A 16,429-nucleotide genomic window follows, 5' to 3' on the forward strand; every position below is an offset into this window, starting at 1 on the left:
GGATGCAAGTGGCTATATTCTTTGGTCAGAAAAAGTAAATTGTTTAAGCTCTGAAGGGTGGAGTAGCCTTCATGCTGTGCTGATTGCTGTGGTGCTACAAGAAAGGTACTTTGCCTTTTGAAGCCACCTGTTCTGCAGACCTGTGAAGGTGGTTCTAAAACATGGGGTTTTGTCAGTAGAACTTGGAGGGAAATTCACACCCAGTGTATATAAGCAGTTTTCTGGAGAGGTTCATAGGGGGTGGGGGTTTGACTCTCCGTACCTGGATCACACCTGAAAAGTGAGTGTACTGTATGTGTTGTACTGCTCCCAGAATAGGCTCAAAAATGCTGTGCTGGTCCATGTTAGGCACTTGGGTTTCACAGCCCCTGAACCAAGGGGCTGGCAATGCTTGGGGTAGACCCCCATGAGCACACAGAATTTCAGCAGCCTGGGCCATGTCATGTCCATGATGTGCTTAGGGCCTTGTTAGCCAACTCTGGATCCTTTAGCAAATGTGGTTCCTTTGTCAGGCTGCTCTTAGTTTCCAAGATGAATTTTGCCAATGGGCTCTAAAACTACATATAGACACTACTTGTGAAACTTTGTTATTTTGTGGATACCTGTCCACATAACATACAGCTTTCTGCAGAACAAGGAGTGGTTTTCAAAGGGAGCAATGGATATGTGCCTTTAAAGATAAGTTCAGTATCTTTCTGGAATGAAAAATGTAACTGAGCATAGCAGCTCTCAGTTGGCTTTTGTGGTGAAGCCTGTGTAAGAAACTAGTTTGATGTTAACCAGATACACAAGTACATTGTGCATTAGTAAAAAAGCTAAACTTCTGTTGTGAAAAAATCTCTTAATTAAAGCCATGCATAGCCTGACTATTTATTTTCACACAAAACAGTAAAAATCCCTAAAGAGTGATTTAAACTGTTGACAAGTTTAATGTAACAAAAAAATGCACGCTAAGCTTAAGGGCAACCAAGTAAAACTTACTCTTTATTCACATTATGTATCTGCAGGTACCTTCCCCCTTCTAGTAGCCAGAAAGCCAATGGTTACCTGCTTTGGCCCAGTTAATCATTGATTTCAGCTGCTCAGGTGTAGACATTCTGTGGATTTGTGGTCCCCTGGGTCCTGTGGTTTTCAGCTGTCACTGCAGGAGGATGCAGTGTATCCCATTTGTCTCCCAGACACTTGACCATCCTCTAGGGATGCTTCAGGTAACATGAGGCATCTCAGATGGCACCAGATGCCTGAATCTCTCCAAGTGCCAGCAGAGAAGGATGTCAGACAGTTGGTATGTCTAACAATGGGGCACTTTTGTTCTTTGGGGTGTGTGTTGGAGGCATGACTAACTTCATCATTAAAATGGTGCCTCCTCCCATGTGAACAGTGAAACACACCACAGATATTTGATGTTGTTTTCTGAGTGCCTGTATATTGCTCATAAATACCTGAAATATATTAGGAAGCTGGCAGAAGTCCAGTCCGTGGACTGTATCTGTCTCCTTTGCATAAGGAGAGATATGTCTTAGTTCACATAATGCTGGAACTAAAGTCCTTCATGTGTTTGGATCAAAAAAAAAAAAAAAAATTATAGCTTAATTGTTTAATATCACAGACCTTCATATCTGATTTGAAGCAATCGGTGCTTTTCTGTTGCTTATTTTGACTGAAAAAACCCCATCCAGTATTGCCTCGAATGCACTGGACCTTTAGTGTCTGTGTTGCATTGAGTAGAATCTCTCACAGCTCTTGTAGAGAGGGTAAGATAGAGATGAGTCCTGCAGACCATGAGTCCATGCCACTTGAGGATGTTTTGTACTGGAGCTTTTCTCATTCTTACATCTAATTCTTTCATTCTGATTTAAATGGTGGCTGGCTCTGAAGTTCTCTTGACTACATTGTCTCAGTTCAGCATAGGAAACTGCTGTCTTTGCTAAAATGTTTTTCTGAAGGGTTGCTGACCATACCACCTAAAGTGACAGACCTCCCATGCACTGGCAAGAAGAACATTTGGCCTTGATTATAAGCAGTTATCCCCTTTCCTAGTAAAAAATGCATGCTTGGTTTATGTTACATAGCTCCATTTTCTGGGAGAAAAGAGAGGGCAAGTTTCCCCAAGGGCTCTAATTTATTTGTGATTTGTTTTCTTCTTTCTTTTCTTTTCTTTTTTTTTTTTTTTAAATAGATGAAAATTATGTAATAAATAAATTTTTGTTGCCTTTCTTAATTACAGAGGCAGGTTTCAGGTATTTCACTTAAATGTTTGTTGGTTTTTAGCTGTATCAAACCTTTCAATGGTTCATGGATAATTTACTTGAAAAAAATATTTCACATATTAAGTTTAGTAACAACAAAATAAACTGCCCCGAAAAATCAAACAAACTGTCATCACCTGCATTGCTTAAATACCCTTCATTGCCTGGGGAAACAGATGGGGTTTGCACTGTGCTTGGGAGGTCACAAGCCTTGGGCTTTTCCAGACCAACAGAGGAAGCTTCTTCTGTTAAAAATACCCTCCTGCTTCTCTCCACAGAAAACGTGACACAAGTGGCTGCTCCATCTGGGTACATCCCTTCCTCTAGCCCTGGCTGTCACTTCCAGACTCATACTGAGCAAGGCAGTGGCACAGGTGCTTAAATATTCTGCACAGTGCTTGGAAGTACCCTCTGAGGCCCAGTCACAGGAAAAGGACTGTACCTTGGCCCCAAACTTTGGTGTAAATGATGGTGATGTGCCTGGGACATAACAGTTAGAGCTTTTCCACAGAGCTCTTTCCCACAGACCTGCAATGGCTTTACAAAGGCAGCCCTCATATTTATAGAGACAAGGACAAAAGGCAAGAGACAGGCCAAGAGGTATGCAGTGTCTCACTGTGAGTCACTGACAAGAATAAAACCCAGATTAAAATGCCCCTGATGTCTTTTGGATTTAGACCTGCATGAAGGTGATTAGTTTGTCAGCACTTCATTTAATCACTGTCTGCTGGCTACCTCTTACACTCTCCTGTGTCTCCTGATCAGTCTACTGATGGCCACCTAATCAGCAAAACAGAAATTTATGTGGCTTTCTGTTTGTTTTGAGAAAGATTTCTTTGGTATAACTTAATCCCTGATTCTTTAGAAAGAATCTGTCAAAAGTTCATGACCCCCCACAGGATTCCCAATTAGTTATAAAATAGGATTATAGGACCTGGTAAAGGGTCTTAAATGGGCTTCATCTCCTTGTACACTGAAACACAGATTTAAAGAAATTATAGCATGCTTATTATTTCTCTAGTCTTTGTTTTGGTATTTGCAGTGTACCTCTTTGCTTTATTGTCCCTGATTTGCTACCCACTATCAGGTGAGGTCTTTACCAAAGCTACACAATGCTCTTAAGAGAAGGGCTGACATAGGGATTTCTCTTCAAAAGTCATGTTAGCTTGTCTGCTTTCTGTTGTTTTGCAGTTTTGTTGCATCACATCAAATGTGGGTGTTGTGTCACATCCAGGGAGGAAACACCAAGTACAAGACAGAGCATGGTGACTGAGAAGCCAGTGGGCTGCTAGGTGGTCTCATGGTTTGTGTGTGTAGTGACCTCTATAAATTCAGGTATACTTAGAAAAGAGTGCATTTCTGTGTCTCATTGATCCCAGGTGCATTATGCATTACCAAATACTGGTCAAAGATTAGCAAGTGGAAAAATGTAGCATGTGCTGAATCTCAAATGGAGCCAGGGGGAGTGGAAGCAGAGATTTTTGGACCATATTAGAGATCTGTGGATATTATGAAGTGTTCTGAAGTGATACTTCTCCTGGCCCTGAAGAAGGGCCTCAAAACAGTCTTTTCCACCATTCATAATAAGCTATAACTTCTCTTCAGGTTCTAAACGTAACAGTTCAATAAGGTGAAAGGAATCACTACCTGGCTTAAAGCAGTGGTTACATTTGGTCTTCTGTTGAAAAAGCATGGAACATTTGGGTCTGCCAGATGAAAATGGCCTTCTGCTTTAGGGAGCTCTCTGTCTTCCCTACATTACCAGGCCACTTTGCATGCTGGTTGTTAATGATGTAGTTTAGTGATCTCCACTCAGTTTATGAGTTACACTTCTTTAAACTGGCATGGCATTAAAATCAAGTCAAGTGTAGGCAAGTGTGCATATCTGTGTGTAAATCTCAAACCTAACATTCATATGTGTTGAAGATATATGGAGGTATTCCTATGTGTATGAAGATACTTCTCTGTATTACTTCATTCCTGCCATCCTTACTGAACCTAAATCTGATAAATCCAATAGAGAGCTTGCTTGAAAGAAGAAAAAGTTTGGCAGAATTTGGACTACAACAGATGTTTATTTTGTAGCTTGTGACCTCCAATTAGAAAATGGAGGTTTTGTATCACAGCTTGCTTGAATACAGGTTAGAATGTTTTCCCTGAAACCATAGTTTTAATTTTTTCTTTCCCCACCTTGGCTTTATGGATTCTGTTACTCTTAGGCAAATTCACTTTCATCTGTTAGAAGGACTGAATGAGTTCTGAAATGGTTTCAGACACACCATATAACAGTAATAAATAATATTACAGAGCTGACTTAAAAGGAACAGGACTGCAGTGAGCAGAAAATTGCTGCATCTGCTGGAAGCTGAGTTAGTGAAGGGATTTGCATTGTTCATATAACAGATTTGCATTGTTCATATAACTTCTAGTAAACTGCAAGTAATATTTACAGTGGTTTGAGGTTGGCACATTGAAATTCTTTTGTAGAAATGCATGTATTTTAAAATCCTCTCCTCTCCTCTCCTCTCCTCTCCTCTCCTCTCCTCTCCTCTCCTCTCCTCTCCTCTCCTCTCCTCTCCTCTCCTCTCCTCTCCTCTCCTCTCCTCTCCTCTCCTCTCCTCTCCTCTCCTCTCCTCTCCTCTCCTCTCCTCTCCCTGCCCTCCCCATCATTAATTCAGGATTGCAAGCAGTTCATATACCTTCAGCACGTTTCTCCAGTAATACTCCCTTGCCAGTGCATTCACAGTCATCAGCAGAAATAATCTGGATTCAGCTTGTCCAGTTGTCCTCATATCACTACCAGTCATATATCTGTGAGTTCTCTGGTTAATTCCATTGGTAGAACTCTGTGCTGAATAATTCTGTTCAAAAAATGGTTAAATTGTACTATTTACAGATTATTAAGTGGATGTGTTAAAGTGGAAAGTTTATACACATTCTCTCTCAGCTTAACATGCTGTTTTGGTTGCAAATGTGAATACCTCATTACCTTTACTCATTTGCTTCTGATTTTTCTGTATGCTGATATAACATGTAAAGCCTGTTAATATGGGATTCTCATAGAGTTTATGGTGGGAGGGTGGCAGGGCATGTGTTCCTATCTGGTGCATGCATCCTTGGTTTCATATCTGTCTGCCAGGATCTCTGTGCTGCAGTCATGGCAAAAGACAGTACAGGAGGTTTTAGAAAAATACTCTCCTGCCAGAATCAGGTCAGTAAGGTATTTCATTCTTTATTCTGCACCCAGGTGGGTGCTAGAGAAGCTCTCGCTACCATAAGGGGGAATTTTCTGACTTGTCAGGTTTCCTTTCTGCAGACCACCACTCTGCAGCAAGGCTTTGTATCTCTATATGTTGCAGTGGGAAGGATCTGATAATTTATGAGACAGTATGGGCAGCACACAGCTGCTAAAATGAACAAGCACAAACAGTCAGTCTGTATAGAGGCTTTGTACAGCGAGGGTTACCTGTGCTATTTTTAAGTGAACACAAAGTATTTTATGAAAAAGGCAAATGTATCAAGTCTGTTATTCTAATAGTCATCAATTTTTCATCTATTCTTAACTTCACTGAAATGAAATGTAGCAGTGATGACACTGTTTCCTGTATTATCTTTCTTCATCACCTCTGGTTAATTTTAATAACTAAAAAAGCATAAACCATTGTTTAAGCAGGGTTTGCTATATAGAGTGCAGAAAAGCAGAGATATTTTTTTTACAAGGACCTTCTTACTGCTTTAACTCCCTGTTCCCAGCCCCAAGTCCTTCACAGCACAGTTCAGCACTCCAGGGAGAAGCACAAGCAGACTTTATGCACATGAATAACACATGATGTTTGCGCATATTTTTTTTTCTTTTTTGGAAAAGCTAAATTGTGTTTTAAATAATAACCTAAAAATAGACATAGGATGCTGATTTCAGGAGCATTGTAGAGCATCTGGAGGCAGATGAAGTCCTAAGCAGAATGTGCCAGAAAAGTCCTACCTAAATTCTTCTCTTTTGCTGTTCCATTTATTTGACCACTGGTAAGACAGATATGCGACTGTGTATTTATAAAAGCAAAAAGTTTCATCTAAAACCAATACAGTTCTTAAAATTCTGTCCACACTGAAAAAAAATCAGAGCTGTTCTCCTGGAAGAATGATGGATAAAAGTCAGTTTGCTGTGGAAGAATGGAATATTGCCTGCTTTGGTTGGGGATCAGAGTAAGTGAGTAAATTAAAGCCCTCACTTGGTTTTAAGTTGCATGTGTGAATCAGAGGCTGGTGAGATCTGAGTTGCTGTGTGTAAACAGAAAAAAATATATGAACTGAGTATGCCAGTTGTGTCGTTTTAGGCTCTGAGGAGTTAGGAAGTGGAAGCTATGGGCATCGTTACATTACAGACGCAGTTACTGGTGATGACGATGGATTTGATATTGATGACTCAGACTATGACATTTACATAGAAGAGGTAAATTTCAATTTCTACTTTGTCATTTCTGTTTTCTTTATAGTCTTGTGTTTGATCTTATTAGGAAGTTTAATATCTGATAGTATGTGCTGAGGTATAATACTGACATGGTTGTTTCTTTTTTTTCAGCGAGAATGAATTTGTTACCTTATCTCTGTATCTTGGGAGGTGCCCTTTTCACTTCCATGTAGCATTTTAAGTTTTACATTCTTTATTTCCTTTCAGCTCAGACCACTTCCTGCTATCAAAGGAGGCAACAGAAAATTTCTGGTTGAAACCAAGGTCACACCAAGGTCTAGTTCCAGGCTCCTGTCACGGATCCTTAAAACTACTTCAGAACCTACTACTTCCACTCCTACCACCACACAGCCTTCAACCACAGTGAGGGCTACTGCATCTCGGGCATCAAGGAGGGGCAGCCTGTCTCCTGCCACACGCCTCTTTGATCTCTCCTGTGATGAGGCTGTCTGTTCTGCAGACAGCTTTTGTGTCAATGACTATGACCGGGGAGGCTCACGCTGCCACTGCAACTTGGGAAAAGGAGGAGAGACATGTGCAGAAGGTAGGTTTCTGCCTGCCCACTGCTGCTGGCTTCTTTTTGTCTGGGGCAAGGAGCAGCTTCACAATGAACCAAGCAAAGTGCTCTTTGGGAATAGCCAGCTAGGCTTAATGGATCCCTATGGACAGCAGAAACTTCCATGTCCCAGTCCAGATATCAGTCTCTTTTCTTCCTTTTCTTCAACTAGGTTTGAATAAGTTACTTTTTAATAAAGGTGAATATAGACCCCACGTGAAGATGCACAGGGGAGGCTGTCTTCCTTACCACACCTCGGAGTGGGAGGGTGATGAAGCCATTTGTGTTGGTAGGCACTTAAACCTGCCAGGGTCCAGCCATGACATCCACAAATTCCAGCAGTGACATTCAACCCCCTCTTAGACCCTTGCCTTTTGCCTACTTTCCAGCATGGTCCATCAGAGGATGCTGAGCGTGCAGCAGGGATGTGAGACAAACCCCCCTTTGTAAAACCATCTCCATAAGAGGCTTTCCCCACAGTCTGCAGGGCCAAAGTGCTGGAGTGGTTACCCCAGCACTCATGTCAGGCAGTCCGGGGCAAGGAAGGAACAAAATCTTATCCTCAGTTAGAAGTATGGTCTAAAGCCCAGGTCAATGTGATGATGTGTAGATGTGTATTTTTTCCTTCTCTTGTCACCTTCCTGTCTGCTCCCTCTGCAGACCTAACTTTGGCCTCTTGCTGGGTCTGATGTTGAGCTGATCACCTGGAGATCTGGCCCAGCTCACATGCCAGGCCTTAAGAAGGTCACTTTTTTTTGTGTGTGTGTTTGTTTTTTTGTTTGTTTGTTTGTTTGTTTTGTTTTTTTCTTTTGTTTTTGTTTGTTTGTTTTTTGTTTTTCCCCTGGTGGTAGTTTTCTTCTGGTCTGGAGATGAAAGGGTCAGATGAATGCCAGACATTGTGCAAAGCAAATGTCCCATGGCTTGTAGTGGTGCTGTCCCACCAGTTAAGAAAGAGCTCATCCATCCTTCTGCATGCTGATCTGATCTGCCAAGGCCCTGGTGTGTGGCAGTGCATCAGACACACACACTTCTGCGGGACCATGTTAAACATCTGTGGTGCACAATGTCATGCATCAGGGATGCAGACGCTGAGGGTGTTTGATCTTCTCCTGCACAGTCCTGGAGTAAAAAGAGTTCATTTTAAAAACAATCTGTTGTGACTCAGTCACATGAAACAGCTGCAGATGTGAATTTTGGCTTTAACCAAGCATGAAGGCTTGAGGATTTATTTGAATTGACATAACTTGATACAACTTGAAGAGTGGGTTTGATAACTTCTGTCCAAACCCACCATCTTTTAAAGTGAGTGTGTTATTCTTTGATAAGTGATTGCATCATGTTGCAATATTCTTTGTACTTAGCTTCTCCACAGATATTAATATTAATAAATCCTATGTTAATCTGAATGAAACCAGACCTTTATTTACAATCAGCAGCTGCATTGTTGAGTCATTTCTGCTTGTGATTAGGTCATGAGTTATTTGTTGTCTGCTGTTGTTGCACTAAGGTTTATAACACTCTTCACCTCAGCCTAAAATGTGGGCCTTGCAAACAAAAAATCTAAGAGAGCTCTATTAAGGTCCAAATATGCAAGAAAAACCCACTCTGTATCCAAATAGCAAGGAGGAATAGCACTCCTTGTTCCTCCTTCCTCATTAGGCTTAGCTCAACTGGAAAAACAATAATTCTGACCTGAACTGTGTCTGTCCTCAGTGCTTCCTAGGAAATGAATCACAAAGGTAGCAGTAAAACATGTCTCTGATTTTCTTTTCCTGTGCTGAAGCCAGCATGGTCCTGTAACGTAAGACAGACAACAAAGAGTGAGGATTGATAACACCAGCTGACCACTTTTGCATCCAGGGATGGAGGGTGCCTGCAGGGACTCTCTTGTCCCCATCACTTAATTTACCTTCTGCCCTGAGATGACCTGAGCGAAGTGTTGAAAGCTTCTGGGCTCTTATGATCCTTCCAAGGATTCTGTGCATGCTGGACACAGCAGCTGTGGAAGCAGCAGTGACTAATGCTGTGTGTAGTCTTGCCACGTTTCCCACATATGTTTTTATAATCCTGCAACACAGAACATTGCTTTATTGTCTCTGTTTTAAATGTATTCTTAAAAGGAGATTAATATAAAGTAGGTGGATTCAGTCTGCTTTGACAAGGATCAAAATCTGGAGAAAGTTCCACTGAAGCCAGCAATTAAACTGTTCAGCAGTATTTGGCCCTCGGTATCCTGCTTCTTTCCAAGTGCACCAAGTCCTTAGGAATAAAAGAATTAGTTGTAGAAGGTGGTGGGAGGACAAGGCAATAGGTTAACTGATTGTTGACTGCTGCTGTCTAGTTATTGTTGGAGCAGCTCTGCCTTGTATTTTCACCTATTATCTAGTGCTAAATTTTCCTATTGATTTTTACAAGGGACAAAACTGCTAAATAACATGCTTCTGTCTTTGCGTTTCAGATATTATTATCCAGTATCCTCAGTTCTATGGCCACTCATACATCACCTTTGAACCACTGAAAAACTCCTACCAGACATTTCAAATTACCCTTGAATTCAGGGTAAGTTTAAGCCATTTCAAGTGCATATAAGACATTTAATTTTTATTCCCTTTTTCTGATCATTCGAACAATGGAGCAATAACTTAATTTCAGTATAGTTTACAATATAAGTGTGATGAACCTATGCATAATCTTAATCTCTAAGTATCTGGCTTCACCTTCAATGGCTGCAAATGAAGTTGAAACACTGAGATAAAGTGTTTTTATCCATTATTTGTAGGCAGTACATGAAAGAATTCCAGGGACTACTAAGAGTGTCCTTGCAGACAAGCAGCAATGCACATTGGCAAGGCTATAGCTGTGTGAATGAGCTAAAGGCTAAATAACACCTGGAATTTTTGTGAATTACAGTTTGGAAGTGGTATGCATTATTTTTGCATAGAAGAAACTTCAGTCTTCTTTTACTGTGCAAAATATTGCTCTATACCCAGAGCTCCTTTCCAGCTCTGCAGGTCTGAAGTGGGAATAGTTTTCCACCTCTGAAGTTTGGGATGCTAGCTACTAATACATGCACAGAAGTACTTAAACAATAGTACAGAAGTGTATACCCCCCAGTGACCTGTGTTAATGCTGTCTGTGTGTTTTGGCAGAGCTGGTAGGGCTGCCTGCAGGGAGGGTGGCTGAGCTCTTGGCAGAGCTCAGCCTGGGTAGGAGGCTGTCACCAGGGCAGCAGCACTCTGTTTCCTCATGTGGTGATCTGTCACTCCTCTGGCAATTTGTCAGCTCAAAGTGCAGGATGGCTGCTAAAAGCCACTGTGTCAGCTGCTGAGCACATGTGGAAAACTCCCACCTGCACAGGTGGTTTGGCTTGGAAAGTGTCAGGTTTTTGTGTCTGATCACATCATACTGTAAGTGGAAGAGAAGTTATTAAACCATTTAAGCATTTAGGCAGTGTTTTTCTAGGTTCTTCAAATTCAGGATTCAAATCTGACCAACCAAATTGTTGGTTAAAAACTTCTCCTGAAAAAGGCTGTCTCTTTTTTTTTTTTTTTTTTTTTTTTTTTTTTTTTTTTTTTTTTTTTTTTTCTGGAGAAAACTCCTCCATTGCTCTTTGAATTTTTCTGTCACTCTGAGGCTCAGGCTTCTATTTTTCATGTTGATGCTGTGGTTGCAGGCTGAATCAGAAGATGGTTTGCTGCTATATTGTGGAGAAAATGAACATGGCCGTGGTGATTTTATGTCACTAGCAATCATTCGTCGTAGCATCCAGTTCAGGTAAAACCTCCACCCTAAATCTGATGTAGAGAGAAAGGGACATTCGTGTTCCATATTCACCCATGCAGGCCTCCTGGCATTTTTGTCTGACATCCTCTTTGTTGTGACACATTACTTCTGGGTTTAGAGGAGGTGATCCTTGAAAACTGATGAGCTTCCTTGGGCTCCTCTTCCCTCCAGGGCTTTATCTCATGGTATTCTACCAACAGGTCCTTGAAGAAGCCAAACTCTGCTTTCCTGAAGTCCAGGGTAGTGAACTTGCTCAACACCTTTTTACACTACCCTGGGGATCTTGGACTCCATCATCTCATGGTCACTGCAGCCAAGGCTGCTTTTCAGCTTCATATTCCCCACCAGCCCCTCCTTGTTAGTTAGAGCAAGATCCACCATAACACCTCTCCTTGTTGGCTCTTCTGGGAACAGGGGTAGCCTCTAGCCCTGGGGGAGACCTTATGGTTCTCTACAACTGCCTGAAAAGAGGTTGTAGTGAGATGGGTGTTGGTGTCTTCTCCCAGGTCATGAATGATAGGAGAAGAGCAAACAGGGTTGCTCAAATTGCACCAGGGGAAGTCCAGATTTGATACTAGCAAAAATTTCTTCACAGAAAGGGTTGTCAGGCATTGAAATAAACTGCTCAGGTAAATGGTCAAATCACCATCCCTGAAAGTATTTAAAAGACACGTAGATGTGGTACTTAGGGACACTGTTTAGTGGTAGACTTGTCAATGTGCTAGGTTAATGGTTGGACTCGATTTTAAAGGTCACCCAAAGTGATTCTGTGATTCTATAACAGGGTGGTTGAAGTCCCCTGTGAGAATGAGGGCTTGCGAACATGAGGTTACTCATGTACCTATTTGTAGAGGGTCTCATCTGCTCAGCCTTCCTGGTCACATAGACAGTAGCAGACCCTCACTTGAATTTCCTCTCTCCCTGCTCTCACTTTTATCCTGACCCATAAACTCTTGTTAAGCTCCTCAACCATCTGCAGGCAGAACTCCATGCACTCCAGCTGGTCACTGATGTAGAAGGAGACACCCACTTTTTGTCTCCCTTGCCTGTCCTACCTAAAGAGCTTGTAACCTTCCATTCCCGTGCTCCAGTCATTGGAGTTATCCCACCATGTCTCTGTGGTGGTTATAAGATCATGGCCCTCCACACACACATATGTTTCTAAGCCCTCTTGTTTATTCCACACGCTGTGTGTTTGTGTAGAGGTGTTAAAGCTGGTGAAGCTGACTTGCTGGCTGTAGTGGCTATGGTTCCTTCGGGGAATTTCTCCATCCCTTCCCTGCTGTCTCCTAATACTTCAGAAGCCACTGGCTTACCTTGGCAAAACTTCATGTGTGCTTCAGTGTTTCCAGCACATCTTAACCAACAGGCTGTAGCATTGTAGTTAGTGTCCTAACTTGGGCATGCCATCCCACAGATTGTCATAGGGAAGCCTGATGTGATCCTCCTCCCCCTTCAAATCTAGATTAAAGAGAACTACAAGATTAAAGAGAACTACAAGCACCTGGCAAAGACCATATTCCCCCTTTGAGAAAGTCAAATCCCATCCGACACCATCAAGCCATGTGCAGTGTAGGCCATTCTTGGTGTTAGCACTGCCTGTCACCAGGGAGCTGGAAAACTCCTGAGAGAAATCACTGTGATTAGCAGGAGCTCAGAATGTAACACCTGCCATCTTGAAGCAGCTTCAGCTGTTGGCAGGCTTCTCAAAGCAGTTGATACAGCCAGAGGATGGAAAACCTTCTCCATGCAGGAGAGACAGATGAAGTTTGAAACTTAGATCAGATCATATGTAGAACCATTGTTTAATGTTTTCTGTGGTCTGCTGGCATGAAATATGAAACAGAGAGGTTCCTAGGAGTGAAGGGAATATCTGGAGTCTAAAACAAACTTTAAGTTATTTGGTTAATGTAAGATGGTCCCCTTGTCCTCTTTGTCTCACACTCCCAGGTTCAACTGTGGCACTGGAATTGCAGTCATAACAAGTGAAAACAAAATCAAGCTGGGGAACTGGCACAGTGTCACATTGTTCAGAGATGGGGTAAATGGCTGGCTCAGGATGGACAGTGATGCTCCAGTGACAGGAAAATCCCAGGTAGGTCATCCTGTACCTGCAGCTTGACTTTGGGCTCTCTCAAGAATATGCAGATATTCTCTTCTGGTCAGCAGAAGTCTGACCAGATTTAAAAGGTACATTTTTATTTATCAGTGTCTCAGCATTTAGTGAATTAGGATCAGAGTACAGATTACTCTCCCACATACATAGTCTAGAAATCATGGAGGTAAATATCCTAGTGCTGAATCCCATCACAGTTTCCTTGTTGTCCTCAATGCTTGCTGTGCCATCCTTCTGCTACACTTTGCTAATCTCATATATAGGACACTTAAATGTTCACCAGGTTTTACAGTGTGTGTCTCTGGTTGCTTTCTTTTTCAGGGCTCAGAGAGCTGCTCTGCTTCCTCAGACAGAAAAATTAGATGCACGTGTGCATGTATATGTATATCATTATGTATAATGTGTGTACAGCCACACAAGGTTTTTATACAGAACTGTAATTAGACGTATACCATGAAAATAGATTTAAACACAGTAATGGAGATAGATCGACATTCTGCCCTGACTTATGTCAGCATTTTCACATGAGGCCACCAGAATTAAATATAATAAGGAAGATATTTTGACTTGCTAATCTGATGCCAGGCCAGAAAACAGAAGTGAAATCCAGGCACAGAAGAGAAAAAAAAAAAAAAAAAAAAGGAGATTGCAAATTATTTCAGATTTTTTTCTTCTTCCCTTTGGTAGCCACGATTAGCATGTCATCCCTAGCCCTGAAAAAGTGGATTCATACATTCTATCACTTCACACATCCCTGTGCAGGCACTGGAGGGAAAAAATGCTGCACATAGAGTTCTCATCAGCTGGAAATGACAGATTAAAGGATTTCGATGGCTGTCACATGTCACTATTTGTTACCAGTGCTGTGAGGCCACACAAAGGACAAATGTGAATCAGGAGACACGTGTCCAGTAAGGACTAATGCTAGTGTCCAGCACTTTGGTAAGACTGCATCTGGCTACTACACATGGCTATCTAGCCAAGAAAGATGAAGTCGAGGAAATAGAGATGCAATAAAAGGCTGATAGGAAGACTATGGGCCACAGAGTCTTTTACATGAAGAGTTTGACAGTGGACACATATTTTTGTAGCTGCAACCATACTAGAAAAAAACCACCAATTGTTCCAGGTGCTGCTCTGCACCAGAACTTGCTGCTCCTGTAGTATTGTTGTGCCAGGGAATGCTCCCCAGTCCTTCCTAGTTATAATGGCCCAGATTGGTCTCAGGAGCATGGTAGACTCTTCTGACCTGATTTATTTTTACTTGAACAATCTTAGAGAGTGAACACAAGACAAGTGGAGATTGGCAGAACAAGCGCAGGTGGAACATCAAAAGTGATGGAAGATGGCAAGTAGTTGGAAGCAGGCTGGTTTGCTGTATGTCCACAGCCCTGGAATATACCCACTGTGAAACATCTGCACTCTCTCTAGACAAAGGCTTCACCTGAATTATTTTTCCCTGCTGAAACTGAGATCCATTTGTTGTGTTTCTGCAGTGCACTGTGCAGCGAACACCTGAAGACTCAATAGTCTTGGTTTATTTAGTCTGGCAAAACATAGGCTAAGGGGATACAAGTTATTGTTATAAATACCAGCGAGGCAGGGCAGAGGTGAAAATTCAAAAAAGGTTTTAGGCTACAGATTGCTGCTAGCAGATTGACACATTGGCGAGCATCAATCTTTTTTTTCTTTGTGTACCCTGTAGCAGTGATAGATAGTAAGCTTGTATGTGTATGTCTACAGGCAGGCTAAGGTAAAAAGAAAAAAAATGCAAAAACCCAACAAACAAACAAAGAAAAAAAACCCCAAAACAAACCAGCAAAAACCCCCGACCCAACCAAACAAAATAACAACAAAAAAAACCCCAAAAACAAAAAAATAAAGGAGTAAATTTAGTGCTAGCAAATTGATCTGAACTCCACTGAAGTTGTAGTTGTGTTGGCTTATGCCTTGTCTTGGGTTGCACTGTTGTTTTTCATCTTTTTATTTTTTCATTTATTATTCAACACCAAGTACTTGCTTGGTTCTGTCCAAAAGGCAGTGTTCCATTGGTCTGTGTCTCACAGGGCTTAGAGTTTAGAAGACAAACAATTTTGGCAGAAGTAAAGGAAGATATGGCAGCACAGACCACAATCCCTTCCCAGAACACAGTGATTTTTAAACTTTTTATTATGTATTAAGTAGTCCATGTTATCATGATGGATGCAGGTGCAAAAAATGACATTTAAAATGACAGACTGAGTAATGGAATGACTAATGGAAAGGAATTATCAATGAGCAGCATGCATATCCCCTGACATAATTCTCCGTGTAGGAAAAAGAAAAAGATTGTACACAGTGTGGCTTAATTAGTCATCCTATGTTATATCTTTTCTACATCATGACATCCTCTGTTTTCCCTCCAGGGCCAATATAGTAAAATTACATTCCGGACTCCCTTCTACATTGGTGGTGCCCCCAGTGTGTACTGGCTGGTCAGAGCTGCAGGCACCAATCGTGGGTTTCAGGGCTGCGTTCAGTCTCTCAGCATCAATGGAAAGATAATTGACATGAGACCCTGGCCATTAGGGAAAGCTCTCAGTGGTGCTGATGTTGGTAAGTCTAATGCTTTGGGGTTTTCAATCAGTGATAAACCAGGGGACACTTTTTTTGCCTGTCAGGAAAAACTGAGCAACAGTCACTGTTTGAGGGATGCTCTGCCACTTTGCACAATTCTTTTGCTGGATGTAGTTGGAGGGTATTTCACATTTAACATCATTGCAGTATACCAAAAAGCCTTGTGGATGCCATTGTGCAGCACTATAGTAAAAGCAGTTCTCTTGAGCAAACAGGAAACTAAAAAGTTGCCAATATAATTACATCTGCACCAGTATTTCTGCCAGCACCTCTCAGGATTCCTCTTCATGCTCCTGACTTAGACAATCATATCATCAGAAATCAGTAGTATGCACACAGTGTTTGTATTTAAAGCACTATAAACATAAGAAAATGTGGTTGCCTGAAGGCACCATTGCATTTCTTCAAAGCAGTACAGGGATCTTTCAGACTCACAGCAGTGCTTTGGGCTTTAAAAAAGTCTATGTCCCATGAAACCCCCATTACTGCTGAAGCAATCATGCCTTCCTGGTACCCATCCATTGTTTTAATTTCCAGTATGTTTTTTAAATACCATGGAACAAATTATTTCAACAGCTTAATGAAGTGGCATTATAACATTATCTTCCCTTTGCAGACTGAAGGATGGAGAAGTTGGGAAT

At 41.6% G+C, this 16,429-nt stretch overlaps 1 protein-coding gene across 2 annotated transcripts in view; it reads left to right on the forward strand.

The window, feature by feature from the left end:
- Positions 1 to 16,429, forward strand: part of EGFLAM (EGF like, fibronectin type III and laminin G domains) — a 73,120-nt gene that overhangs the window by 35,581 nt on the left and 21,110 nt on the right. For both annotated transcript variants that reach the window (XM_071730643.1, XM_071730642.1), the window contains exons 8-13: positions 6,584 to 6,699; positions 6,925 to 7,261; positions 9,732 to 9,832; positions 10,947 to 11,047; positions 13,007 to 13,151; positions 15,578 to 15,767. In XM_071730643.1, coding sequence (XP_071586744.1) covers positions 6,584 to 6,699; positions 6,925 to 7,261; positions 9,732 to 9,832; positions 10,947 to 11,047; positions 13,007 to 13,151; positions 15,578 to 15,767 — 990 coding nt within the window. The remainder of the gene's footprint in view (positions 1 to 6,583; positions 6,700 to 6,924; positions 7,262 to 9,731; positions 9,833 to 10,946; positions 11,048 to 13,006; positions 13,152 to 15,577; positions 15,768 to 16,429) is intronic.

Source organism: Heliangelus exortis, chromosome Z (genome assembly GCF_036169615.1).
Source record: "Heliangelus exortis chromosome Z, bHelExo1.hap1, whole genome shotgun sequence".
Classification (NCBI taxonomy): domain Eukaryota; kingdom Metazoa; phylum Chordata; class Aves; order Apodiformes; family Trochilidae; genus Heliangelus; species Heliangelus exortis.